We start from the raw sequence: 13,145 nt of genomic DNA, 5'->3' as shown, positions 1-13,145 counted from the left end.
TAATTTCTGGAGTTATGTTACGGTGGGAATAATGTGCCTTAGGCATGCAAGGCCATAGGGGTTTTGCAGAATTGTAATGGCACCCACACAACTAGTGTCCAAGGAAGGGTAGCAATAGCAACCCTCTAGTCAAATCTGCTCATGTTTAACCTTAAGGGCGAGAAACTTGCTTTTTAAAAAACACACACAAGCCCAAGACTGAACTTGGGTGACTGAACTCTGTGCCCCAGACTAGTTTCCCTGCTTTCAGAGCATGGTGAAGAGATTGACTACAAAGAACTTCTAAACAACTCAGCTTAGAGACAAGATGCAGTTCTAACAGAAGGCCAGGCACAAGTGTTCACTTGTTGAATTTGATTCCTTTAAAAAACATACAAGTGAGGTAATATAGAGTAACCACATTCATCAGAAAGCACATGGGGGGAGAAAAAGAGTAGATAGCAGCCCAGCTCTATCCCACACCCTTCTGTCTTGTCACACGCAGAAGGGTGGTCACTACTGGGAAGAGGAAAAGCATGTAACCGTAGAAGCTCTTGGGATAGCCCTACCTGACTTCAGCTTCCTTTTCAAGGAGTTCACTGGAGACTGATGCCACAAATGCATGAAGCAACAGAGCAGGCTATTATGTAAAGTAGCATCCACAGGGCTCCTCCTTGTAGAACTTGGACCTCTCAGAACTGATGGCAGCCTCCAAACTTACTTTCTTTGTTACTAATTGTTTAGCAGACAGGTTTCCTGAGTAAACAATGTGGCAGGTTATGCTTAGGTGCAAATAATAATAAAAGTTAAAATCCCCCACAAAAATGCTGGTGTACTTCTAATTACCAGATGCAATTATGACCTTTTCATCTTTTCCAAGCATTTCTTAGGGACAAGGTTTATTTCTTTAGCTGAATCTTTTCATTGTTGGTGCCAGGAGATTTTCAGAAGCCAAAGAAAAACCAGTCTTTAGGACTAATAGCAAGCATGTTATATAGTCCTCAGATTTATTGAATCCAGTGCCAGTGAAACATACAGAATCCACCCCCCGCCCAATTGAAGCACATGGCAGAGAATAGGGGAAACCCAGGCAACCACAGACCCCCTCCATGTAGCTCTCCCCACAATCTGCTTGAGAGGAAGGTGTAAGGCAAGATGATACAGAGGGCAGGCTAAGGACCAAGCAGGTGATAGTGGGGAAAAGAACAACCGCGAGTGTCCCAGTGCCCCGTACCATTTATCCCTTCCACACTATCTCATTATAATTCTAGGTGTTGGTGATGGTGTGAGATTGCTTTCTCATCCTTTCCCATTTCATAGTGCCCTTGCGGGCTCTCTATGGTCATCTGTTTTTACAAAGTTGTCTCCTTTCCCATTTTTCCTATTACTTCTAGCTTGGTAAAAAGCTTTAGATCAGCCCTGGTTCTCCTCCCCACACCCAGTATCTGGCTACTCATGTCTCCCTACCGGCTTAGAACATAGGATGCACGCAACATCTACTAAATGTAAAGCTGGCTTAGGTGCCAGCTTATCTTTGCAGTGCAACCACTGATAGCTTATCCAAGAAAACATCTTTAGTCGTGTAGTCAGAAGCCGCCTCTTGGCCCGTGTTGTGATGCAGCCAGTCCAGGCTCCTCCACCCTTCTGTAAATTATCAGATGCAACAGCTGCTCCAAGGTTATTCCAGGGAATGCAAGGTCCCAGCAAGGCAGCAACAGCACAATAAGTTAAAAGCAAATATTTGCAACAGTTCTAGTAGAGCGATTCTTCCTGGACAAGCATCTCTGCTGCTGGAGCACTCTACTCCCAACCGCTCAGTCGACATTGGGAAGCAGGCAAAGGGGTTTTTCTTCCATGCCCTCCAACCGGCGTCCTCTCTTATCCACACACCAGCACTGGCCTCTCTTCTGTCCCTTGGATGCCTGACACTGTAGGGGGCAATGATGTTAGTGGAAGATAAGACTACTGTGAAACAGCAGCTTCTCTAGCCCATGGATCCAGGCAATTCCCCATTTGTGCGTGATCGGCATGCGCAAGCCACTTCAGCTCTGCAATGGGGCAGGACGGGGTAGGATGGGCTTACATGCATCCCACTGACACACTGTGCTTCAAAGCACAACTTCTGTGTATATGGGGAGTTGCCTGTATACACAGTGGGAGAGACTGGATATTTTTAACCTAAGATTCTGGTAGGAAAGTTGAAGCCAAAAGAACCAGAACACTAAACCAACTGAGAAATTACTCAGCTTATTGCTTAGAGTTATGGCTTGCTATAAAAGCCCAAGAGTAGCTCACTTTGCCTATAGGCAACTTTTCAGTATACCTGCTTACGCCTGTAGAACCCTTTGGTGTCACAGTTGGGAATGAAGATGTCTTGACCATTCTGGTAGAGCGGGGCCTTCAACTCCTGCAAGATGGCTGCCAGGTGCCTGCGGCAAGGAGCCTGCCAAACAGAAATAGGACAGTAGTTGAGTTGTGGTGGGAACCCGTGGCCTCTCAGATGATATTAGATCACTCCATCGGCCACAGCCAGCATGGCCAATGGTGAGGGATGATGGAAGTTGTAGTCTAACATCATCTGGAGAGCCACAGGTTCCCTGCTATTGGATTGACAAAAGAGCTATAATACCCATAGGTGGACAGAAGCCAGAAGAGTCAAGCAGTGTATTCAGCCTGGGTTTAACAGTGCTTTAAATACAAGTGTTTGGGTCTGCTTTACAAGTCAAGGGTTTATACAGAAGGCACCATATAAAAGTGCTAGCATGGCAGAGAGCAATACGCTGGCTTCCCATATAGGGAGGAAGGCTGTGAGTATGTGTTAAACCATGAGGAAGTATTCAATTACGAGATCCTTCTCTGGCTTAATGAAAATATGCAATCCCAGAAAGATTATACCTCATTCTTTTCTGTAAGTAGGAATTTGGTGGTGTGAAAAGGAGAGAGAGAGAAATAGAAGCAGACAGTTAAGAGCAACAATGTGCAGGTTCCTCAGTTCTTCTACCAGCACTTTCCTGTGCAGGAAGGTCCATACAGAGCAGGAAGCCAGAATGCCAGCAGGGAAGCAGTCCCTTCTATTCTTTCTCTGGCTGGGAAAGTACAGGCAGCTTGCTCCACGTACCATATCACGCTCCTGTTTGGCATCACTGCCCAGGGAGAGCTGCTGTAGTTGGGTTTTGCCAGCCGTGACCTCTTGCAGTGGATCCTGGCTCTGTAACAGGAGAGGCTCTGCTGTTGATGGACCGGCATGGTGATTCTCCTCCCAGGCATCACCTAGAGAGATGGAAACAGGCTTCAGCCTTTCAGTCACCTTCTTAAGGAAGACAAGGGGAGGGAGGAAGGACCAGCTGCAGGACAGCAGTTCCCAAACTCTACAGAGAACAATGTTGAAATACTGGGTGCATCCACATTCTCTTCCAAACAGAACATGAAAACAGAAGATGAATGGAACAGTCAGCCTCTGTTATTTCTATCAATATAACTGGTAACATTTACCACCACCGACCCACCCTGTGCAGGGGGTGTGATTAAGGATGCACTGCATGAGTTGCAGCTGACGGGGTCTGAGGGATCCCAGAAGTCCAGCCCTGCCTTGAAGCAGGACACAGTAGGGATGTTAACTAAACTGCCCTGCAGTTGAAAGAAACATATCTGCCCATTGTTCTGGAAGCTGAACAAGAAAATACATGTGTGAAACCCATCTAGCATTAACTGCAAAGTAAACATGCCTCTATGCCAGGTATCAGAAGTTGTGATCAGTGAGCAATACCTCTCTAAAGATGGTGGGATGTGCAATACAGCCAAAGACTTTGGTTAGTTTCTCCTCCTTGACATTTCAGATAATCTTACCCTTGCCTAGTATTTTGCCAGATGCAGCAACTGGGACATACTCAAAGAGCTGGAAAGACATTAGAAGCAACTCATCCAGAAAAACCCTCAGCCATGAAGCTACACTGCCCTGAAAGGCACGTAGGATAAAAATGTAGGAAAGAAATGTACACTGGAAAGCACCGTTTTGCCTAACAGCTATTTCAAATAACTGTTTGTCCATCTCCAGCCAAGAACTAACAGTGTCCAAAGGACAGTTTTTAAAGCTAACATTCTCCAGAATGTAGTTTTGGAGGAATCTTAACAGTCACATGCATTTCCCATTTTTTTAATATATAAAAAATCCTAATCTAGTTATCCCTATCTCCTCCGGCCCCATAATGTTGGCACTTGGGACTGTAAGTGTTGAACACTTCAGTTCTCCCTGTGTGACCTCAACCAGAATGGAGGCTAGCTGAATTCACACCCATATATATTGTTGTCAAGTTATGCTTTCCCGGGGGGTGTGTGTTCAGGACCTTACCCCAGTTGTGCTTTTTACTGTAGAATTTAGAGAGGAAATAGATGTATAATGCAGCCTTTCTGTCGCGAAATTCCAGCCACTTACCATTTAAGTAAGCATTTCTGTACACAAAAATCAACAAGTCTGGAATAATGGAGAAACTCACCAAGTTTGGGTGTGTCAAAGTACCGTATTTTTTGCTCTATAAGACTCACCTTTTCCCTCCTAAAAAGTAAGGGGGAATGTGTGTGTGTCTTATGGAGTGAATGCAGGCTGCGCAGCTATCCCAGAAGCCAGAACAGCAAGAGGGATTGCTGCTTTCACTGCACAGCGATCCCTCTTGCTGTTCTGGCTTCTGAGATTCAGAATATTTTTTCTTGTTTTCCTCCTCCAAAAACTAGGTCTTGTGGTCTGGTGCGTCTTATAGAGCGAAAAATACGGTAATCATGACAGATGATTTTAGTATCATTTGGGGCAGTTTTAATAATTATGCAATCATGAAGGAACATGGATTTTTCCCACCAGCAATAAAGGGATACTTCCAGAAAGGAAAGCTCAGTGGGCAGGTTTAGTTGAGAAAACTGTTTCGCTCCACCATCAATGAGTCCCAAGTGAAATAGACAGCTTATAGTAGTCAATAATGAAGATGTAAAATTAGCTCTGCTCAAAATTTCTGCACATGAATGATGTGGGTAAAACACAATCATATACACATTACCCCTCCCAGCAGCACACAGAGGACCTGAAGATTATCACTGGTTACTATAGACACATGTGGAGCACGTTACAGATTGTGATCACTGACAACCTGTGGATTTGCTCCACAGCTGACCACTGGCTCAGCTCCCGCATGAGACTTCTGCATTTTCCACACAGCTCCTCAAGGGGGCAGCAGAGCTTCCTTGCATCAACCCATTTCCTGTGAGATCCTGTACTACTAGTACAGTGGTACCTCAGGTTAAGAACTTAATTCCTTCCAGAGGTCTGTTCTTAACCTGAAACTGTTCTTAACCTGAAGCACCACTTTCGCTAATGGGGCCTCCCGCTGCTGCGCCACCACGCAATTTATGTTCTCATCCGGAAGCAAAGTTCGTAACCTGAAGCACCATTTCTGGGTTAGCGGAGTCTGTAACCTGAAGCGTCTGTAACCCGAGGTACCACTGTAGCTCCAATTCAGTCTGGATTGTACACACAGCACCCTGGCTCAGTGGAGACCATTTAAGGCTGTTGAAATGGTAGCAGCAGGAAGAACGATGGGCAAAGCCTACTTAGTAGGCCATAATGACAAGTTCCATGCAGCACCGAAAGTTCCTTTTATGGCATGGTTCCAGCCATAAAAGATTAGCCTGTTTTTGGAGGCTACATACATATTTATTAGAGAGCATGATGAATCTAAAAACTCAGGGTGCTTGTAGGCTGCCCAATCACATACATGTTTAACTCAGAAGCAATTCACAGTGTGATCAGTGGGACTTGCCTTCTTATCTAAGGATGAGTAGAACTGCAGTCTTATCCTGGAAAACTCCAGGGGCTTCCTGGCTGTGAAATGCTAGACCATTTCCACCAGTGATTGATAAATCCAGGATGCTGCACCAGTGTCAGGCTTTGGGGGATCGGCTTCCTCCTCTGTGGCCGTAAATGAGCAGATCAGACGAAAGGGAATTCTTACCAGTTAGTTTCTTTAATAAACACAGCGAAGGTCAAAAGAAAGCGTCTAGCCAGAATGGTGGTGCTCCCAATTAAGGTCACTCCCCCCTCTGTCCCTCTTAATCTACGTCACTCCTATGTTTTGTAATCTGAGATTGTAGCCTCTGTGCTTTCTGTTCTGCCACTTTCTGAGCTCTCCCGGGCTTTGGGGAAGGGGGGTGGATAGTAGCGAGAGACTGTGAATCTGTTAACTCTCTCTTCTAGTGTTAGATCTGCTAGCTTCCCCCCATCCAGTATTTCCCAGCTTCTGCCTTCTGAACTATGCCCCTCTGCAAACCACTGTTCCAAAGCTATACTGTCCTCCTGCTCCTGGGAAGATTCAGGATCAGGAGGAGGGTGGCGGCTCCCACCATTCCTCCTCAGCATGGTCCCTGACAATTTGCAAGTTATCCACATGATAAATTATACCTTTACCCAGGTCATTTGATCAAATGGAATCAAGGGTCAATCGATTTGATACAAAGCCCCACTTAGCCTAGCATAAACAGCAGGCAGATGTTGGTTAAGTGTTTTCCTAACTGCAAAAACAAGGCATGGGTAAAATGGCAAAATAGGAAGAGAGATGTATGCATGAGTTACTGAAGGTCCCATCCAGATCACAACTGGCCTAGACTCTACACTGCTTTCATCTTTCAAAAACTACTTCTGCACTAATAGTGTCTAAAAGTTTGATATTAAAAAGCTGGATTTGTTTTAGTATTCCAAAGGATTTGTTGGATATTGCTCTCTCTAAGTCAGCTTCTGCAACTCTGGGGTTGCGGCGCTCATCTCACTTTACTGGCCGAGGGAGCCAGCATTTGTTCGCAGTCAGCTTCTGGGTCATGTGGCCATCATGACTAAGCCACTTCTGGCGAAGCAGAGCAGCGCACTGCAAGTATTTATCTACTTGTACTTTGACATGCTTTCGAACTGCTAGGTTGGCAGGAGCAGGGACCGAGCAACAGGAGCTCACCCTGTTGCGGGGATTCGAACCGCTGACCTTCTGATCGGCAAGCCCTAGGCTCAGTGGTTTAGACCCCAGCGCCACCAGCATCCCCCAGTGTTCCTAGGTTTTGACCACTTGTGTAATCCTTTGCATGTTTACTTGGACATAAGCGTCCTTGAACACTTTATTCCCCAAATAAGCATGCATGGGATTGCAGCCTGAAATGCAGGTTTATTCTGATTTCCACACACTGTTTGGCTGTAGTAAATGTTTCTGAGCAAGGTTTGAAGCTGCTCCTCCTTGCAATGTCAGGCTACAAAGCTGTCATAAATTCATGAAACAATGTTCAGTGCTACATTTGTAATGTAAAAAACTGATGTCTCAATTTTGGGTTTGTTGAACTGCATGCATGCACATACTTGAATTCACGCCAAGAGGCCTGAATAAGGTTGCCATTTAAAATATTTTAAAGTAGGAGGTGGAGGAAGATGCACTCAGTGCTTCTTAATCATCAGGGCAGTGGCATTCAGTGCTTCTTAGTCATCAGGAGCAGAGTGAATTTTACAAGCTCAACACAAGCAGTTCTCCAACCACAATCCCTCAGCAGAGGGAATGATTTGGCATGATCTCCACACCTCCAATATCCCTTCTTACCTCTGGATTTTATTTTGAGAAGAGAATGACAATTTATTGCACAAGCCATTTGAGGGACATGCTGACCACAATTCCTTGCTGCCAACTGTGGTTTTCATCTTACCAAACTAAGAGATCTTTTTATTTTTATATCAGCCAGCGTAACTGGGGCACCTGTTTTGCATGTTCAGTGCCAAGCTAAGCTCAAATCTGCATACCTTCTACAAAATGATGACAAAGCAACTAGACATTACATTGGAAATCCATGGCACTGGAAGGGCTACCAAGATAGCTGTTTTCTCCAGAAGTGACATAACTTGCTCACTTGGGAATGTTGGAGAATCCAGATGATGTTGCTATGACATCATTCTGTTCCAGTGTTCTTTCTGTTGTCCTTTTGACTTTATGGGCCTAGTTCACTGCAAATGGTCTGACTTTCAGCCTCAACTCACCCAGCACAGAGGAGTGGTCCATGAGGCAGCTGTTGCTAAGGCTGGCAAACCCCAACCGTTCTGCATTTCTTGGTTGCTCTGCCACCATTATTGCCCCTGCATCTATGGAGCTCTATTGAAAAAGGTGAGAATTCTGCATATCACCTGTTCAGGAGAGCAAAATAGAATAGATTCAGACCTGCCATTTTTCCTGCCAAACAGCTGAATGGCAGGATTTTAATCTGCAATGCTTAATTTTTTTTAATGTTAAAGACCATGGCTTCCCATATTAACTTTTCTGTGCTTTAAAATCTTCTGCTGATGTTCATTCTCCAGGTGCCTCCTTCATCAGAGATTTGCTATTCAACAGTAAGGGAAAGGGCTTTCTCAGTAGTGGCACCCCAGTTATGGAATGCCCTCCCTATAGAGGCTTGGCTTCCACCAACACTGCAGTTTTTCCAGTGCCAACCAACATTTTTATTCACACAGGCATTTTAAAATTTTGTTTTATTATCATTTTATGCTATAAACCGATTGTATACCATTCTGAAATCCAAATGAATTGAATGGCAGGAAATACATGTTTTAATAAATAAGACCACAGGGTGGGGGGCGGAGGCAATGTCAGGGCCATATATGCCAGGAATCAGGGTGTATGGGATGTTAGGAGGGGGAATAGCACCTCTGGTGGGGGACACATCATACTCCTTCTGAGTTTGCCCACTTTTGGTCCCCACCCTGCACTCATCTCTCACCTGTGGCTCCTAGAAGCTGTCAGCATATGACAGCAGCCACACCCAGGGAACGACTTCAATTGGCCAGCTAAACCAGGTGAGAGGAGCTAATGGGTCTCAGACCCTTGGCGATTTAGGGACTTCCCCTGCATGGGAAAACAGGCTCTGGTGGATTGAATGGACAAGACCGATAGTGGGTCCAATGGTCAAGAAGGCAGTTTCTGCAAGTGCTGAAGAGGGAAGTGAGGGGCAGATGGGTTTGTCAAACCTGGAAGGGAGCCCATCTAGGAGAAGGAAAACTCTGACCCCAAATCTCTTCTGCCTTGTGAGCAGAGGCATGGGGGGTGTCTGTGGCTCTGGGCCCAATTTTGTGAGGGGCCACCAACAGGCACCCCACAGCAGGCTCCTTCATCAGAGCCTGACTCTGATCAAGAAGCAGCTGTGCCTTGGCTGTGGCGCTCTTGCCTGTCTGCAGCTCAGCCCTGGGTCAGCCCTGACCCAGAGGAGGAGAGCAGGAGAATGGGCAGCAATGCTGCTGGCCCTGCCTCCTTGGCCACGGTGCGCCTTGTGCCCAGCCACAGCAGCTGTGCCACCGGGTCAGGTCTGACCCAGAGGAGGAGAGCAGAAGGAGAGTGGGCAGCAGCTCCCCCCTGGACTGTGGCACCCAGGAGAGCACCCTCCAGCCCCACTGGGAGCACACCCCATGCAGTGCAGGCATATGCTCTGCCGCTGCTTGTGAGATCATGAGGAGAAGAAAAGGCTATGGAGTACCCCTACAGAAATCCACATTTGGATGGTGTCTTGTATGCCTTCTGGCAACTCCAGCAGCCCAGCTGGTGCCAAACATACTGCTCTGTTTTCCTTTGGACCACATCAGTGAGGCAGAGAGGGAGTTTGCCCAGGACCTCCAGACGCGCTGCCCAGGCTTGCACCCTGAGAAGGTCACATCCGTGCTACTAATGCAGCGGTTGATTTCATCTCTCGAGACAGATGGATGCCAATAGAAGACAAGAATCTCATGGCCTGATGTTAACACTTAGCCTTGGCTGTTTCCATGGACTGGATGTGTTCAACTTCAGAGAGCATCAGGAACAGAAGGAACTAAGAATGCACAGTATCAGCTTCATTATAGGCAGTATAAGCCTCTGGACTGGCCAGGCCAGGCTTATGTACTAGAACCAAGGTCAAATCCCTGGTCAAAAGCAACAGTCCCTGTTGCACTTTCAGGATCCAGATTAACTGCTTACTTGTTGTCCCAGGGAGCCTGGGAGTTTGATAGCAGACCAAAATCTGGATTCTGCTCTGGCTAGTTATAGACTCCAACTGGTCCTGGCAAAAAGAGAAAGAAGGTCTAGCCAAGCATAACCAAGATTTTTGAAAAAGGAAAATGCAGGGCCAGCTTCTCTGTTTGTCCACTGCTCTGTGTCACAACACAAAGGATAAGAGCCAAATTTTGCTGGTTAAAATAAGTACCCATGTGAGTTGCCTAGCATCTGGCAGAATGGCTCCTTTTCAGCTTGCTAGATGGGAAAAGCAAAACCAAGGACACTTGCAAAGTAATCCAGTTTGCAGATTATGGCTCACTTCATGCAATCAAAGAAAACAGACTGTTGTCAGCAAGCGCCCAGAAAGCAAGCAAAAACGTGTTTTCAGGAGTTGTGCTCCTGTGCAGAGTTGGACATGCTGCCAGACATGCTCACATCCCCTCCTCTCCTGTTGCCACAGACCAGTACTAGCATTTCAAGAGTTCTGAGGCACAGTGTCCTTAAATCACAAGTCTAATCATAAATCCAACTCATAAAGTAGGTTCATGACAAGGAACTGCCAGATCCAAACTTTACTTGCACAGTACAGTATATTAGTTTTATAGAGTTGAAGCCCAAGCTCTTCTTCCCAGGGTTCCTCTCTCCACCACACAAACTAGTGGATTCTTGCAGTCTACAAAGGGAAGCCGTAAAGAACTGTTTGTGAACCCTCCCCAGAGAGAACAGGAGAAGGTGCAGCCCCAGGTAGGCAGAGATGATTTTGCAGTCTTCTCCCTGCAAGACAAGGTTTGGCACTGCACCAGTGGCGTAACGTGGGGGGTGCAGGGGGTGCCGGCTGCACCGGGCGCAACATCTGGGGGTTAAGGGGCGCAAATCCACGGGTTAGGGGGCGCAAATCTATGGGTTAGGGGGCGCAAATCCACGGGTTAGGGGGTGCAAATTACTTGCCTTGCCCCGGGTGCTGACAACCCACGCTATGCCACTGCACTGCACCCACTACTAGTCTGAGCAAAAGGCGACTCAGGCCTGGCATGAGAGATCAAGGGTGGCAGTGGCGTCTGTTCAGCTCACACACAAGTCTAGGGACAGAAGAAGATACTGCAGATTCTCCCCATCCCATCCCATCCCAAAACATTCCTGACAGCAAACACTTCTCTCCTCTCTGCTCTTAAGGTATTCATTCCCAAACCTGAGGAGCTCCTTTCACACCGCTTTGACCTAACCGATTTCAGGGGTCACCCCTGGTGTTTATACCTGGGTTGGAGGGGCTATGGAGGCTTCTGGTCCTCAGGATGCATATAGTTAGGTCCGAGTTACCAGAGAGGCATTAAATGTTTCCAAAGTTGGAACAAAACATGAACGGCTGAGCAAAGAACTCAAAGCACACACATTTCAAAAGTACCTACTCCCTCTTCACAAACATGATTCCAAATCAAGTAAATAATTCAGATTCAAATGTTGTAGTTTAAGCACAGGAAAAAATCTATGAGCCCTTATGGCTTTTATGCTTCAAGGCTAGAAAAAGAAGCAGCCAACATTCACTACCCAGCACCCGAAAGACTTCTCTTCCCTTTCTGCCCTTGATTGTACATCTTCACAATCTTCAATTTTGTTTGGGGCATAGGGACTGCTTATATTAATATATAGGTTTAAATCAGACTGTGTGGATTATTTTCATTCTTAATGTGAGCTGGTGATGTTTCTTCTTTTGCCTTTACTGTATTTACAAAATTAAAGAAATGTAAAGAAAGAACACTTGAATCACACAGTGGGAGTGCAGGAAGAGGATAGCTGATCGTTTCACTCCATCACCTTCCCTGCCGGCAATGCTATAGCTCTTTACTTGGGAGTAAATCCCACAGTGTTCAATAGGGCTTTGCTCCCTTTGCGCCGAGGATCTTACATGTGAATCTCGATGAAAGGCTAACGAGGTTCAGTCATCTCCTGCATCCAATATGCTCCCAACCCCCCTTTATACTTCCTCAACCTCCATACTTGCATGGCAATCTTGGCCCCGCGATATTTCATGTAAGGATAGAATTGTAGAGTTGCAAGGGACCCCGCAGGGTCATCTAGTCCCACCCCCATGCGGGACTCTCTACCGCCTTCCGCGCCCCCTCGCTTCCACGTTTCAGCTCCGGGCTCGCCCTCCTCGGCACTCACCTGGCGCGGGCGCCGCCTCCGTCTGGTTCCGGCCGCCTCCGGCCACGCAGACCCCCCGGCCGTGCAGCAAGGCGTGCAGCGGAGTGCGCTCGCCGGGCCGAGGGACGCAGCGCAAGCCGGGCGCGCAGCTCGGGGTGTAGACGCCGCACGGCTCGCCCAGCGCCCGCGCGTCGCAGCCCTGCTCGTCGCGAAGAGCCTGCGCGGCCCGGGCGGGGGATGCGCGGCCGGGCGCCGCCGGGGAAGCGCAAGGGGCGCCGCCGCCTCCCGGCCGCCCTCCACCCGCCGCCGCCGCCGCCGCCTCGGTCAGCAAGAGGAGCAGCAGCAGCAGCGCCGTCTCCGAGCAGCAAGCCGGGAGCATGGTGGTCCGGAGCCGCGGACAGAGTGGCTGGAGCGCCGCGCGGCAGCCCTTAAATGCGTGCAGCGCGCAGCGCCAGCCCCCGAGCTGCCGGCCTCCTTCCGCGCCAGGTGCGCAGCCTGCCCGGCTGGAAGGGCGCCAGCCCGCGGGGTGGGGCTGCGGGCGACCGCGAGCTGGCGGGCAGCTGGGGCCGGGCGCCCTGCGCGGCGCGGGAGCCCCGTCCAACGGCCGGCCGAGGAAGCGCGCAAAGCGCCAAGCGCCCACTTCTCGTCTTGGGAACCGCCTGAGCAGCAAGCCGCGGAGTGCTCGGAATTAGGAACTGGAGGAAAGACCCCGGAGGCGTAAATGGAGGAAAGACAGAGGCGTAGCGGGGGGGGGGGCGCTTACCGCCCCCGAGCCTCGCGTCTCACCCGGAGGCGCCTGCAGGCTCCGCGCGGCCCGAGAGGGCACCGTGGCGCTGGCGTCTGCCGCCCTACAGCTGAGCGGACTCCCTGCAGGCTCCTGGCCGCTCGAAAAAGCAACGCGGGCCTGCAGGGCTCCGCAGCGGAGCGCGGCTCGGGCCCCGGGATTGTGGCCCGTCCAGCCCCGAGGGCGCCCAAGCGGCTGGCTGCGCCCCTGCCTATAGA

General features: G+C 48.7%; 1 protein-coding gene across 1 annotated transcript; it reads right to left on the bottom strand.

Annotated features, from left to right (window-relative positions):
* Positions 1–965: 965 nt before the first annotated feature.
* IGFBP6 (insulin like growth factor binding protein 6) lies at positions 966–13,111 on the bottom strand. The gene is made up of 4 exons (XM_083729261.1): positions 12,165–13,111; positions 3,098–3,249; positions 2,303–2,422; positions 966–1,907 (listed from the first exon to the last, which is right to left on the bottom strand). Exons 1-4 carry the CDS (start codon positions 12,520–12,522, stop codon positions 1,794–1,796), a joined length of 744 nt encoding a protein of 247 aa, XP_083585387.1. The 5' UTR covers positions 12,523–13,111; the 3' UTR covers positions 966–1,793.
* Positions 13,112–13,145: the final 34 nt, after the last annotated feature.

The sequence above is a fragment of the Podarcis gaigeae genome, assembly GCF_964106915.1.
Source record: "Podarcis gaigeae genome assembly, chromosome: 2".
Taxonomy (NCBI): domain Eukaryota; kingdom Metazoa; phylum Chordata; class Lepidosauria; order Squamata; family Lacertidae; genus Podarcis; species Podarcis gaigeae.
Note: the sequence above shows the minus strand (reverse complement) of the source record. Positions and strands in the feature narration are given on the sequence as shown.